At 41.9% G+C, this 13,576-nt stretch overlaps 2 protein-coding genes across 2 annotated transcripts; one reads left to right on the plus strand and one right to left on the minus strand.

The window, feature by feature from the left end:
• Positions 1-916: 916 nt before the first annotated feature.
• On the minus strand, positions 917-6,503 carry rragcb (Ras-related GTP binding Cb). Its single transcript, XM_030063444.1, has 7 exons — positions 5,964-6,503; positions 4,997-5,200; positions 4,664-4,863; positions 3,258-3,372; positions 3,000-3,142; positions 2,757-2,905; positions 917-2,405 (listed from the first exon to the last, which is right to left on the minus strand). Exons 1-7 carry the CDS (start codon positions 6,144-6,146, stop codon positions 2,248-2,250), a joined length of 1,152 nt encoding a protein of 383 aa, XP_029919304.1. The 5' UTR covers positions 6,147-6,503; the 3' UTR covers positions 917-2,247.
• Positions 6,504-6,548: 45 nt separating this feature from the next.
• ppt1 (palmitoyl-protein thioesterase 1 (ceroid-lipofuscinosis, neuronal 1, infantile)) lies at positions 6,549-13,496 on the plus strand. Its single transcript, XM_030063446.1, has 10 exons — positions 6,549-6,676; positions 7,137-7,259; positions 8,230-8,339; positions 9,469-9,596; positions 9,921-9,991; positions 10,743-10,845; positions 11,037-11,127; positions 11,595-11,693; positions 11,980-12,051; positions 12,963-13,496. Exons 2-10 carry the CDS (start codon positions 7,145-7,147, stop codon positions 13,083-13,085), a joined length of 912 nt encoding a protein of 303 aa, XP_029919306.1. The 5' UTR covers positions 6,549-6,676; positions 7,137-7,144; the 3' UTR covers positions 13,086-13,496.
• The last annotated feature ends 80 nt before the right edge of the window (positions 13,497-13,576 follow it).

A 13,576-nucleotide genomic window follows, 5' to 3' on the forward strand; every position in this document is an offset into this window, starting at 1 on the left:
CCCTCAGCAGTTTCCATCCGTCACACAGCGGATGCAGATCCCGAGCAGCGAGCCTCAAGCCCGGCTCCTCTTGTATTGTCTTTCAGTCGCAAGTTTTCGGTTTCTCGCAGGCGCACTCAGCTGGATAACATTTTCTGTGGTCATGGGAAACTGCAGGGTCCTGAAAATCCTGCAGAGCAAGATATCATTTTCCCTCTTGTTGACCTCCATTTTCCATAGTGGTGAGCAGGAGGTCTGGGGTTGATTAGAGGCTTCACTTGTGGCTCCGTCCTGCCACTACCCATTAGGCCTGTCAGGATGTATGAGCGCATGTGATCCGCGCTTTGCCCCCTGTGTGTGACATTTTTAAACTTATTTGCGCGATCTGTTGACAGGTTGCCAGGGCCCGGGCTGCAGTTAGGAGGCCCGGGTGTAAAAACAGAGTTCCCCTCTTGGTTTGAAGCAGGGATGCGATTATCACCCTAGAAGTGGCACATGCTTACATGAGGATATGCCGCCACCTGCTGTTCACATCTGACTTCGCAGGGCTGAGCAAATCCTCAAAACATTATTGAAAACAATTATGGCTGGGGAAAGACCCAAATCACAGGAGGTGCAGTTTTTGATTAAGGTAAAATGTGTGACAAAATATTATAAATGCACTATTGTGGTGCTTGAAATTATACTCTCCAGACCTAAGAAAAGAAAATTTGTTTGGCAGAGACCCCCAGCACAAACCTAATTCTTATTTTTATCAGTGAAAATGAAAATCATGATGCATAACTTACAATTCCTAATACATTGTGAATCATATTGCACTGTCTGTAAAAATAACTGCAATATGTTTTACCTTTGCCTTATCATTCAGGCCAAAGTTTAAGAGCAGATAGTGCACATGGATGGTGGAAATCAATTAAATTAAACAAATGAAGCCTAAAAGGATGAAAAAATAAATTTAATGCTCACAATTTCAGACAAAATAGGTCCAGACATTCACATTTCCCTTGCTTTTTAAAACTTGTTCTCCTTAGGATTAAGTTGAACCCAGTATGAAATATTATATTACTCTATTAAAGCATGACGTACAAGAATAACAATACAAAAATAATATTAATAACCTTGCGGCAGCTGAAATATTCAGGTCCCACTCAACTTGCACTTGCGCTGAAAAGCAAACACTACAAACAGAATATCCTCCTTTGAAAATCTGGCCCAATGTTCATCAAGCCATGAGAACCTGGTGTCGGGAGGCGCGGCGGGGCTGTCCCGAGTGAAAAGCATCATCAGTCATCGCGGACTCCATTAAGGGCCACATTCTGCTGTCTGCCCTCGTCGAAAGACCGTAAATCAAAGGAGACTCTAATGGTCTAACTGGCACAGTTAAGGTCTGTCAGGATCCTGAGCAGAACACTGGTCACTAGTCCTATGAGTCATTATCAACAGAAAATATACCGAGCGCTGCTGGTTTATGCTGAGGAACAAACACTGTGCTCAATGTACTGTGACTTAATCCCACTTACACCACTCAATATTTCAAAATCAAATGAGCGAGGACATGAAACAAGCCTGCGCCTGCTGTGGGAGATATAAGTCATGGAAAAATACTTGGACCACAGCCTCTTAAGTCAAAGGAGCATTTACACGGTGCTCGGTTTTACAGCAAGCACTAAAACTGTGTCACTAGTATATTTCACAAGTGTTTTGAACGCTGCAGAAAACAGATCTAATTGGGCAGAATGGTAAACACAGCTACCAGGGCTCGTCACATGTATTCACACCAGTAACTCTTTGTATGCAAAAAGGTAGGATTTAAGATGCTTATATTAATTTTTGGCATGTGTAATCTGTAATAAAATAAATCTCAACTATGCCTCAATAAACAGACTGAAAATATATTATTAGGCAGTATTATGCAGTTTACTGTAAAAGACAATTTGAGACGAGGATATGGAGGAATCGCTTTCGCTTTCATCGGCTAATTTCTTCCTCGCTCAAACCAAAAGTAGAGAAGAACCAGGTTCAGTCAAAAGTCCTGCGTGCAAAATATTCACCTCAGTTGTTTGTACAAAAATACAGGCTGATGTGAATCCTCATTATTCTGTCACAGATGACTTTGATATGTGTAATACCAGCTGCAGCTTCACATCAAGGTGATTTTCAGCACTGAGCATCTCTTGCACACCAGTAATGTGTCTTTTTTGTCATTATTTTCCCACATGTGCCCTCACAGCAATCCAGGTAAACAAAAGAATCACAACTTCTCGTCTTTTACACGGCGTTTCCATTCAGCGCGGCGTATTTCAGGCTGGCCAGGCTGTTGCTGGGCGAGCCGGCTCTCATCCTGTCCGCGTGTTGCGCCGAGGAGCCGACTTCAAACACCTCGTGGATGGCTTTGCGGAAACAGTGGAAATTGTAATCTATCAAACCTGCGAAAATAAGAGTCAATTGCAGCATTTAATTCTGTGCGAGGAAGTGCTTTTTGCGACGTAATTTGCAATGTCTGGAATATAAACAACATCTGGCATGTTTTCTTGCTGCACTTGTTTTCTTTAAACAAAGTAGTAGTCTGCTAGGCCAGCTCGTCTCAGGCGCCAGAGCTTCTCATCTCTGAATGGAGTTGTGGGTTCGGTCTGCATTTCTGACATGCAGTTTTGATTCTCGTTTAACTAGCGGCTCCAGGCTTTTGATTCCAGACTTTCCGACACCCCATATAACCAAACCAGTGTCAAATATTGCAAACTTAAAACTAAACTGTTTATAAGATCTGAAGAGCGCACCTTTCCTCTCGAAGCTCTCCTCTCGGAGGATACAGACGAGAGCGAGGAACTTTGTGACCTCTTTCAAGTAGAGGACCGTGGTGTTGTTGAGCTTGATGATAGCCAAAGACTCCTTGTCATAGGCACAGCCGCTGCCATCTTCCATTAGCCTGCCATGCGGGTAAAGATGGAAAAGCCACTTTAAACCGTCTGCATGAACATTAGACAGCGGTTGCCAGACAGAATTAATATAATTCCTCTCACCCATAAATGCAGGAGACGTCAATGACAACATCTATCATGTCGCAGCAGAGCTCGTAGGACTGCATGTCCACAGGAGAGCTGTCGGTGGCGATGTAAATCTTGCTGACGACATCAAACAGGAAGGCTTTCTCGATCCCAGAGTGCTGCCAAAACATCATGGATAAATTTATATCAACATTAGAAATAAGACACACTAAGAGCTATCTCCTTTCACAGCAGTTCACTGGAGTATTGCGTGACAAAAACAAATCAACATACAGAAATAAAAATGTTCAAAAGGTTCTCCAAAGTTGGCAGCTGGGGAATGAGCTTCTGGACGACTTTACTGAAAGCCTCAAATATGGAGTGGTCGTAGATGCTGGTCAAGTAGAAGCTGAGGGGAAAAGAGAGAGAAGAGTTACAACATGACCACAAACCAAAAGCCAAGACCGTCTGATGTAAGCCATCGCTGTTTTTAAAAGTTCAGAGTGATGTCACGTCCACAGTGTGCAGAGGATTCATCCAACAAACATCTGATGAAGTGCAAGAAGCACTGTAACATTTGCTAGACCAAGCCCTTATTCCAACACTGATAAAACATTGTTACACTATCAGCCAGCTTGTCGTGGGTTTAAGTTAAATCTGAAATGCCTGCCATTATCAATACCATACCTCAGTGTAGTGAAGTTTACATATTTTACCACAAATGAGTGCACTACAAATCCAGCTGGATAAGATAACATTCAAACATAAAAGGAAGAAAAACACTCTTTGCATTCCAACATGACTTGCACAAGCTATTCAAAAAACCAGGTAATATTTAAAGTTACACCAGGCAACCCCATGCTGGCAGCTCCCAGTAGCAGCCGGAGGTGAATTGTTTGAACAAAGTGAACTTCAATAACCATAAACCGTGTGATGTGATGTAATGTTAGTACGCTCGTGTTGACCAAGCTGCCCGGTTTGTGTTCAAAGGCAGAGGATCTAAAACTGGTGAGTCGGGCTTTCTTTTTCTCTTTCCATTCGTCACTTCTTACGGGCAGAGAAGGCTCCATATTCAGTAGCAAAATTCATTTGGGCAAATAAGGCAGAACGGACTCTTCTTTGTTGCTGCTTCACTGAGTCAGGTGTTCATTTTTTTTTTTTTTTACATAAAAATGGTGTGCAAAAATACACCCTGAGCGAACGACTTAACAGCTTTTCATGTGATATCCTGAATTAAATGACTATGAAAACTATTATGGATTCTTTAGTTTTTGAGCTAAGCACAGGGTTTCTACACTTATTTGCCAATTAAATTCCAGAAAAAAACATTTCAGGACTTTTCCATTACTAAATGTGCATGAGTGTATTACTCTCTCCTCATGCTCTTGCTTGCCAAGATTATGATCGTTATTAAAAATATTCCAAGACTTCCCCCCAAAACTTTAGGGATATTTAATCATTTTCCAAAACATCACCAGGCCTGGAAAACACATTTTCAAATTCCATGACTTTCCCAGGATTTTCATGACTGTAGAAACCCTGCAAGGATTTAAGCATTCGATTTTTGGCAGGCACTTCAAATTCCACCCTGCTGGATTCAAATCACAAGGTTTGTTCTTCAGCTAAACCCCACTCCAAAATCCTTAGCTTTTTGGAAAATCTGAAAACTCTTAACAAGTGCAAACAAACTGGATCCTGACCTGAGGTGAAGCTTCTCCAGACTCGCATCTGCCAGGTCGTCATTGGCCCTCTGATGGATGTCTCTCTGTGTCTCGATCTTATGGTCGTCTGACAGACCGTCTACTTTATGGATGAATACCTCAAAGTTGATTTCCGGGTTGACTCTGTAGGCTCGAGATACGGTGAGATGTAACCTGCCGAGAGCCTCTACGTAATCATCCTGATACAGGAGACACAAAATGACGCGGGATGGCTCGTTAGTGCCATTCAGCAAAGGCAGGGAAGCACTTCGTCTCACACATAAAACCTTTAAAATCTACAGCACAAGGCTGAACTCACACAGTTCAGCGTACCTGGGCATCGATGACAAAAATCAAGGCGCCCGTTCCCTTGAAGATCATCTCGCTGTCGAAGGTGGGGTCGAAGAAGTCCACCTGGCCGGGGAAGTCCCAGATCTGGAAGTTGACAAAGGAGCTGCTGGAGATGTCATCCTTGTAGATTTTGCTGGTGCTCTCCAGGAACAGAGTCTCGTTGGGCGACATCTTGTGGAAAACAACCTGGGCAGGGGCACACAGGATTATTCCAGAGAGAGAGAAAGAGAAAAAGAGAGAGCAAGAGCTTTGATTCAATTTTTGTCGTCATGTTACGTCAACAATAAAACAGAGCTGGACAATATGTCATTATCATATTGTTATCTAGATATGGACATGTGTGATATTAATATCTCAAGAGGCAACAATGTGGATAAAAATTAAATTTAGGGTTAGGATCAGCCTAAGACACTGAGTGGTCTGTTCTGATCAAAAACATATATAAAAATTTGGTGAAGTGGTTGCATTTTCTACACACAATTGGTCTTACAATGCAATTTTTTTTTTACAAAATGCTCAATTTTCACCGTTCCATTTACAATATTGTTGAAGTATTGTGTTGAAGCAGAGGTTGCAAGAAAATGGTTATCTTGAATTTTTTATTTTAAACCACATTTTAAGACATCGACGACAGTGATTGGTCTGTTCTGATCAATAAAATACTTTGTGAAGAAACTGAACTTTCTTCGCCTATTGGCATTATTATGCTGTTTTTAGAAGAATGCTTATTTTTCACTGCTGTTACACTAAAAAAATTCAAATAAGTGCAAACCCACAGTCATGGCATAAATATTGAAGTATGAAGTTTTGTCTATATCGTGCAGCCCTGCAAGAAAATGTGTGATTTTTTTTAAACTTCCCTCATAAGACCAAGGTAATTTGGCTTGATGCAGACATGGTGTGTGTGTGTGTGTGTGTGTGTCAAGGCTGATGGGTGAAGACATTTTACCTTCTGTATGGATGATTTGCCGCTGCGTCTCAGTCCCATCAGCAGGATCCTCGGTTTGCTGTCAGGTGATGCTGCACTCTCATCCATGTCCGGCTCCTCCGTCCCGTAGCCAAAATCCCTGAAGGACTCCACCACGCTGAAACTTCCCGTCAAAGCGGCAGGCTCCTCGTACGGAAGAGACATCCTGCACTGTGTCACCTGGCCCCTGCTTTCCCACTGAATGTGTGTGTTTTTTTTTTCACCGCCAACGTGAGAGGTTATCCGGCTAAATCCGAGCTGGAATTCCGCTGGCGATTTTCACAGCGAGTTAGCATGGCGAGCTAACGAGCTTAGCAGCTTATCTGCGCTTTACGATGAAAACACACAAACACCGGGTCGTAACGTGTCCACACAGGAGTATCACATGAAGCAACGGGATGTGCAATGAGATTAAACGCCAACAAATACCGTCCCTGTTTAAAAAAAAACTTAAGATAAAAGAGGGCACAATTGCTAACAAGATCCGTTGCTAATAGTCACAAGTTAGATCCTTCCGCCCCCACCGCCGCAGGCCCCGCCCCTTAAATCTGATTGGCTGCCAGCTCTAAACATCTTCACGTGACAGGCGGCTCCACAGATACAGGAAGAATAAACGGAGTGAGTTGTGTTTTTTTCTGTAAACTGCCAGTGTTTGGGATGCGGCACAGTTGTTGAATTATAACCACACACGCCGCGTAAGTATTTGCTTTAATTTAACTAGTTCATGATCTAAATATCGATACTGTATACATGCTGCAAAAAAATAAACATTTCTGTGGCTGTTTGGTGTTGTTGGGTTAGGGTTAGAAGCCTTGGTTAGCTTTTTGGAGCTACGTTCCTCACGAAACCGTTTGTGTAAACAAGTAAACACGGACATATTTGTTTAGTTTTGTCAAAATTGCTGTGTGTTAATGCGGCTGACGGGTCGACTTTGTTTATTTGTTTGTTTGCTGACATCCAGGACAGTGTGTCAGTGCAGTGATAACGAGTTGAATGCACATTATTTGTCAGGAAGAGCGTGTAGTTTCTGTTTGACCCGTGTTTGATATGTCTGTCAGCAACAATACCCTCTGTCTTCCTGGCTAACCTTTGCACACATTTAAATGTCAGCACACATGCATGCATGCCCATTTTGACCTCCTGCATTTGTTTCAGGGTCCAAGATGGCAGCAGTCCTCCTGTTCTCCTACCTGGCTGCTCAGGTGTTGCTTGCTGCTGGCAGCGCGGTGTCTGAGCCCAGCAATGGCACCGTACCACTGGTGTTGTGGCATGGGATGGGTGAGTGTTTGCACTGCATAATCCTAAAAAAGTTTTTGCAGCTTTTTTTTTTTTTTTTTTTTTTTTTTTTTTTTTTTAACACTTATACACTTTTACACTTACAAATAAAGCGGGGGTTACATACTGCTCTTGCATTGTTCATCATCTCAGTTCACATCTCACAGTCTTATCACTTTCTCTCTCAGGGTTGCAGAGGTTTAAAAAAAAAAAAAAGGTCAAAAGTGTCTCAGAACAGAAAGACAGAAGTGAAAGGCAATGCATCCTCCTTAAAACAGAACATCCATGTTAGTACCAACATAAAGGTTAAAGTCAGGTGGAAAGTCCCCACCACTTCTGTAGAAAACCTGAGCATGTGCACAAACCTGTTCCAATCAGAAATGTGAGATCAGTGCAATGGCATGCTCGGGACATTAAAGTTACCGGTTCTAACCGTAGACTGGATGAAGAAATCCAAATGGGTGACATGAGGTTAATATAAGTAAGACACTGTTTTCCCTTCCTCAACAATGTCTCTGAATTGACCTTGAGCAAGGCATTTAACTGCCAGTTGCGCCATCAGAGCTGCTCATTGGCGAATAGTTGGAAACTGATGGGCATCTCTCTGATTTAAATGCGTTACAATGTGAGTGTGAGGCAGCGTTTCTGAGAAAGAGCAGGCATGTAGAGTCAGTCTTCTTTCAAGGAAAAAAATATTTTTATAAAGGCCCCTTTTCATATTCTCAGAGGAGTTTCTCATCCTGCCCACAACTTCCTGTTTTATGCATGTAGTGGTTTTAGCAGAGTGATGTGAGAGGCCGTAGCTCAGCGGCTAAACTGCCTAGTCTATCTATCTATCTATCTGTCTATCTATCTACTCCAACATGTTTTGTTGACCATTTACAAGCATTATTAATGAACTAATCTAAGCTGAAGGATTTCATTGGGAATAAAATCCTTAACAAAATCAACGAAATATGTGTGTGTTTGTCAGGTGACAGCTGTTGCAACCCTCTCAGCATGGGGGCGATAAAGAAGATGGTCGAGGAGGAGATTCCAGGGATCTACGTGCTCTCACTGATGATCGGCAAGAACGTCATCCAGGTATTCTGTCATCTTAACGCTCTTTGAAGGAAAACTGGACTCTCATTTCTGTTTTTGGTTGTCTAGCTACAAAATATTTATTTGAATAGAGGTGCCATACTCCACCTTGCATCATTTCTGTGTTAATTTGGATCCCATATCTTTTTTTCCAAATATACAATGCAAATGAATGTCATTATAAAGATGTGGATTGAGTGAATTTGACGATGGAACGTGGATGCCGATTGGCCGGAAACAGCGAGTCCTCTAATTCAAATGATGTAAACGTCAGCTTTGTTCAAGTGCTCCAAACTTGTCTGTTTGGATTTTTTTTTCTTGAATGTGAGGACACTCAATGAGACAAAGTCCACTTGTGATGCGTTCACTTCAGTTTGTCTGAAACTGTGGGCAAAAACACATGGATTTTTAAAAATACAGTGACTGCACATTTTGTCACTGCAGTAAAATAACATATTTGACAGTGTCTTCATTCTTTGATCATGCATGTATGTAATAGGGCTGCATGATGTGTTGAATTTTAACTTTACTGATAAGGAGTCAACTGCAGAATAATTTAAATTATTAAATTATTAAGTGTGTCTAATGCAGACTTTCTGAGTTGTGGATTTGCATAGTGAAGGCATCAAAGCAAAGCAAGATATTCCACTGAGCTATTGTAACATATCTTTCCACAAATGTACCCACCGCCTGAAATACCAAAATCAGAACCTTTTCACCACATGCTTTTTTTGCGATAACCACAATTCACGCTCTGCAAACACACAATACATCCAGAGAGACAACATGTTTAGAGAATATGTCACTTGTGAGGCGAACATCCATAGGTTTTATCGTTACATCCACACAGCTCATGAGGCTCCATTCTTACTGTGTGACATTTCCAGTGGAAGTGGCACAAGTTACATCAGAAGCACAGAAAAATAGGACCTTTACAACTTCACTGTGTGATTTTCCTCGTTAATATTCATAGCAAAGCAGCGTGACCCTCTCGCTTTTGCTTTGATCCATCGTGACACCGCGTCTTTATCTCCTAACCCTTTTCCCCATGGATGGAGCTCATCTTCTTCTTTTAATCTGTCCTTCCTCTGGAACAGTCGTGCTTTGAACTTTTCCTGTTCCCCTTCTCCAGGACACAGAAAATGGGTTTTTCATGGATGTGAATGAGCAGGTGGCCATGGTGTGCGGGCAGCTGGCTCAGGACCCCAAATTGAAGGGAGGCTACAATGCCATGGGCTTCTCCCAGGGGGCGCAGTTTCTGTATGTAACTCCCATTCTGAGGACTGCATGTCTTTGTTATGTGTTGAATATGGACTGGATGTGTTTTCTGTCATTGTCCTTACCTGTGTCTTCCTGCAGATTGAAAGAAAAATCAACACTAATAGATTGTACAGTCTTATAAATCCCTGCACTATTTGAGAAAGTGAAAATGGGAAGATAATGAGGACCTGGGCTGTGATTTGAGCTTCTCTCTCAGGCTCCAGACTGTTTTTGCTTCTGTTTTCTGGTTTGAGTCTTTGTCACATGAAACATTGAGGAAGCTTGCAATGATTTTTTTTCCCCTGGCTCCTCTCCTCTCCTCAGGAGAGCTGTGGCTCAGCGCTGTCCCTCTCCCCCGATGAAAACCCTGATCTCAGTCGGAGGCCAACACCAAGGTAACATCACCTGTGGAAAAACAAAGCACAAGTTCATCACAGTTCCCAAACCAAAGTTACCAGTCAGAACTTTTTATTCATGCTTTCATAATTTACAATTTTGTAATCATACTACACAAAACTAATAAATTTATAATTCTAGTCTCTGCTCTCGTATAGGCTTACAGTATGATTCTGCATTATGGTCATGTTTATGCATAATTAACTGCTCCTGTCCATTAAAATTACTGCTAATGCTTATTTGTTTTTTTCATGTTTTATGCCTTTTTTAAGTACTGTAATGTAGTGAAGAAAAGGACAATACCAGTAGTTATTATTGTATTAATATCATCAATAGATTAAAAGTGAAACAAAAATACTCCACAAATGATGCAGTCAGTCAACAAGATGCATTGTCCCTTCAAGCTTTATCAAAATCACACTGCTGGTTTAGCAGTTATGAGCTCTTGTAAATCTGACATTTTTACCTTTGTAGTCATAGCACCTTTTATGAGGTCAATCTTATAATTTCTTTAAATGACAAAATACAATTTCAAAATGCATCATGCCTCCAAGTTTGTCAAAGTCAGACGGGTGGTCTCTGAGAAATCGGCATCAGTTACAAATCTTGACCTTTTAGTTATGGCGCTCCCATCAGTATTTTTGAACGCTGGAACACAGTGTGAGGATGCATAGTTAATGATGGCAGTTGTTGGCAACATCTCTTCAGCGACTCTTTTCTTTCTTTTTTTTTTTTTTATTAAATCCACAGGAGTGTATGGACTTCCCAGATGCCCAGGAGAGAGCTCCCATATCTGTGACATGATCCGTAAGGCCCTGAACAGCGGAGCGTACACTGACATGGTTCAGAAACAGTGAGTTGTCTCTCTCTCTCTCACTCTCTCTCGCTCTCTCTCCCTCTCTCTCTGAATGAGTGCTTATTGCTGTGCAACACCACCTAGTAATACCCAATTGTGCTCCAAACATGATATTGTGAGGTGACCATCAGTTTTGTACCGAGTATTGTCCTGTTAACGCTGACTGGACCTGTGTTTGTGGTTATCAGCCTGGTGCAGGCCCAGTACTGGCACGACCCCTTCAATGACGACCTGTACAAGAAACACAGCCTCTTCCTGGCCGACATCAATCAGGAGAGGGTCAGTACGAGGCTGCCGCACTTTCACAAAGCACGCCAAGAGCCTGAACTGCTCGCTGAGTGCTAATGTAAAATTTACATTAATGCAAAATTCAGCTAAAGCAAGGGCAGAGAGTCAGGCAGGCATCAAGTATTCAAACCATTTCTGTTACAAGTGAAGATACAGCACAAGTGGTTCATGTGTAAGGGAGGATTTTACACAGGAAATGCAGAATATAGCACAAGGAATAGAAAAAACTCTATAAGTTGGGGGAAAAATAATGTAAGTTGATGAAAGTCAGAATAGAAATGACTAGAGGTTATTTTCTCTGGGTTCCAGTGAATTTATCCAGATGGGAAATATACAGTCTTTGTAAATCTTTATCATTCCCTCATGTATTTGTTTTGCTATTATCTGATTCCACTTTGCTTTAATCAGATTTCTCAGGCTGTTTCATATCAACTGGTTATTTTTTTCCTACTTCAAAGGCTGTAAACGAGACTTACAAGAAGAATCTTCAGTTGCTGGACAAGTTTGTCATGGTCAAGTTCTTACAGGACACTGTTGTGGATCCAGTTGATTCAGAGGTGACTTACTGAACACACACACACACACACACACACACACACACACACACACACACACACACACACACACACACACATGCATTTGCCCAACTTGCTCAAATAGCTACAACTCCTACCTGATCCCCACACACAAACATGTGACAGTGGTTAAAACACAGTCATCACTTCCCTGATTTAGCCACACACACACACACACACACATACCCACACATGCCCACACACACACTCACACACAGTTGCAGCCTCAGAAATTCATTTCCAAGACCTGACTTCCTGCTTCTTCTAGTGGTTTGGCTTCCTGAAAACCGGCCAGGCCAAAGAGACTGAAACTCTGCAGGAGAGCGTTCTCTACAAAGAGGTAAGAGTCACTGCTGTGATCTCTGTTGCTTAATGAGAAATGCTGTTAACGAGGGTGCCTGAGTGGCTCAGCTGGTAGAGTGTGAACCACATGTCAAGGCTTGGTCCTTACCGCAGCGGCCCGGGTTTAGCTCTGGACCGAGTGTTTTGCTGAATGTCGTCCCCTCTCTCTCTCTTTCCTGCCTCTCTCCACTGTCACTATCAAATAAATCAGACATGCCAATTAAAAGAGAGAGAAATGTAGTCGATAGTGTGAATTCAAACGCTAAAGATGGGTCACGTTTCATTTTTGTCAGTTGTTGTAACTCACTTTAGCCCAGAGACCAGTGAAGATGCATAATCAAACCCACATATGCATGTTGAAATGTTCATTTCACTGCTGCAGATGAGTTGCATGCTTTTAAAATGAACCCACTTCCTCCTTACTTACACTATTGACAGCTGGTAGTGCCAATATTTATCTTGCATGTGTTACTTAATGATGTGTCGTTGTTTTCTATAAAGACAGCTTTTATGGTTGGGTTCTCTGTGTGGGCTTTGAATATTATTTTACTATTATTATTAATAAGCATGTAGTAAGGTGAATGTGCATTTTAGTGCTGTAGTGAGTTGCATTTCTCTATTTATTTCTGTCTGGCTGGCTGTTTGTTTAGGCAGGCTGTAGTGTCTTGTGATTGAAAGGTGGCTTGATCCCCAATTGATTACCCAGTTTCTCCCTGGGGATCAATGAAGTGTCTCTGATTCTGATCATCTGATCCTGATGCCGACTATGGCCACAATTGCTGAAGTTGTGCAAAGGTGTCCTGTTCCAGAGACAACCTCTAAAAATTTAATTAGCTTGAGCCAAAATGCTTTGATTTCAGTGACTCTGTTCTGTCAAACCTTTAAATGTGTGTGTGTGTCTTCATACAGGATCGTCTGGGGCTGGCAGCGATGGACAAGGCCGGAAAGCTGGTTTTCCTGGCCACAGAGGGGGACCACCTCCAGTTCACCAGGGAGTGGTTCACTGCCAAACTACTGCCTTACCTGCGCTAGCAACCCTTCCAATGTTAGACAGTTCTGACTCGGTTTAATCAATTTGCAGCAAACTAAAAATCAGAATTTACACCATCTGTCAGGAGAAAATTTATGCAAGTATAAATTGAGTTGCAGCTTAACGAACTGACTGTCAACACTTTGCCATAGTTTCGTGTTATGGGCCAGGGATGCAAAAGCAATTACTTCCATTTTGCACTGATCATGTGTAGCATTGTCATTTTGTGTTGAAGCTGTCTTGTGTGGCCATGTTGATTTTAGCATCTGGGTTGTGTTGCTACCACTAATATTATTACCACCATTCGATGTCAAATGTTAGTTATGATGTGTGACGTTCTCATGGGATCATGTTGTTTTGGAAATGTTGGATTGAGACTGTATTTTTGAATAAAATCTTACATTCTAACATTAGCTAGGTGGCTGATTGTTTCTGGAATAACATTCAAGTCAAAATATTCAACAATCCTTTTTGTTGAATACTAAAACAGGGC

The sequence above is a fragment of the Myripristis murdjan genome, chromosome 11 (assembly GCF_902150065.1).
Source record: "Myripristis murdjan chromosome 11, fMyrMur1.1, whole genome shotgun sequence".
In the NCBI taxonomy this organism is placed as follows: Eukaryota; Metazoa; Chordata; class Actinopteri; order Holocentriformes; family Holocentridae; genus Myripristis; species Myripristis murdjan.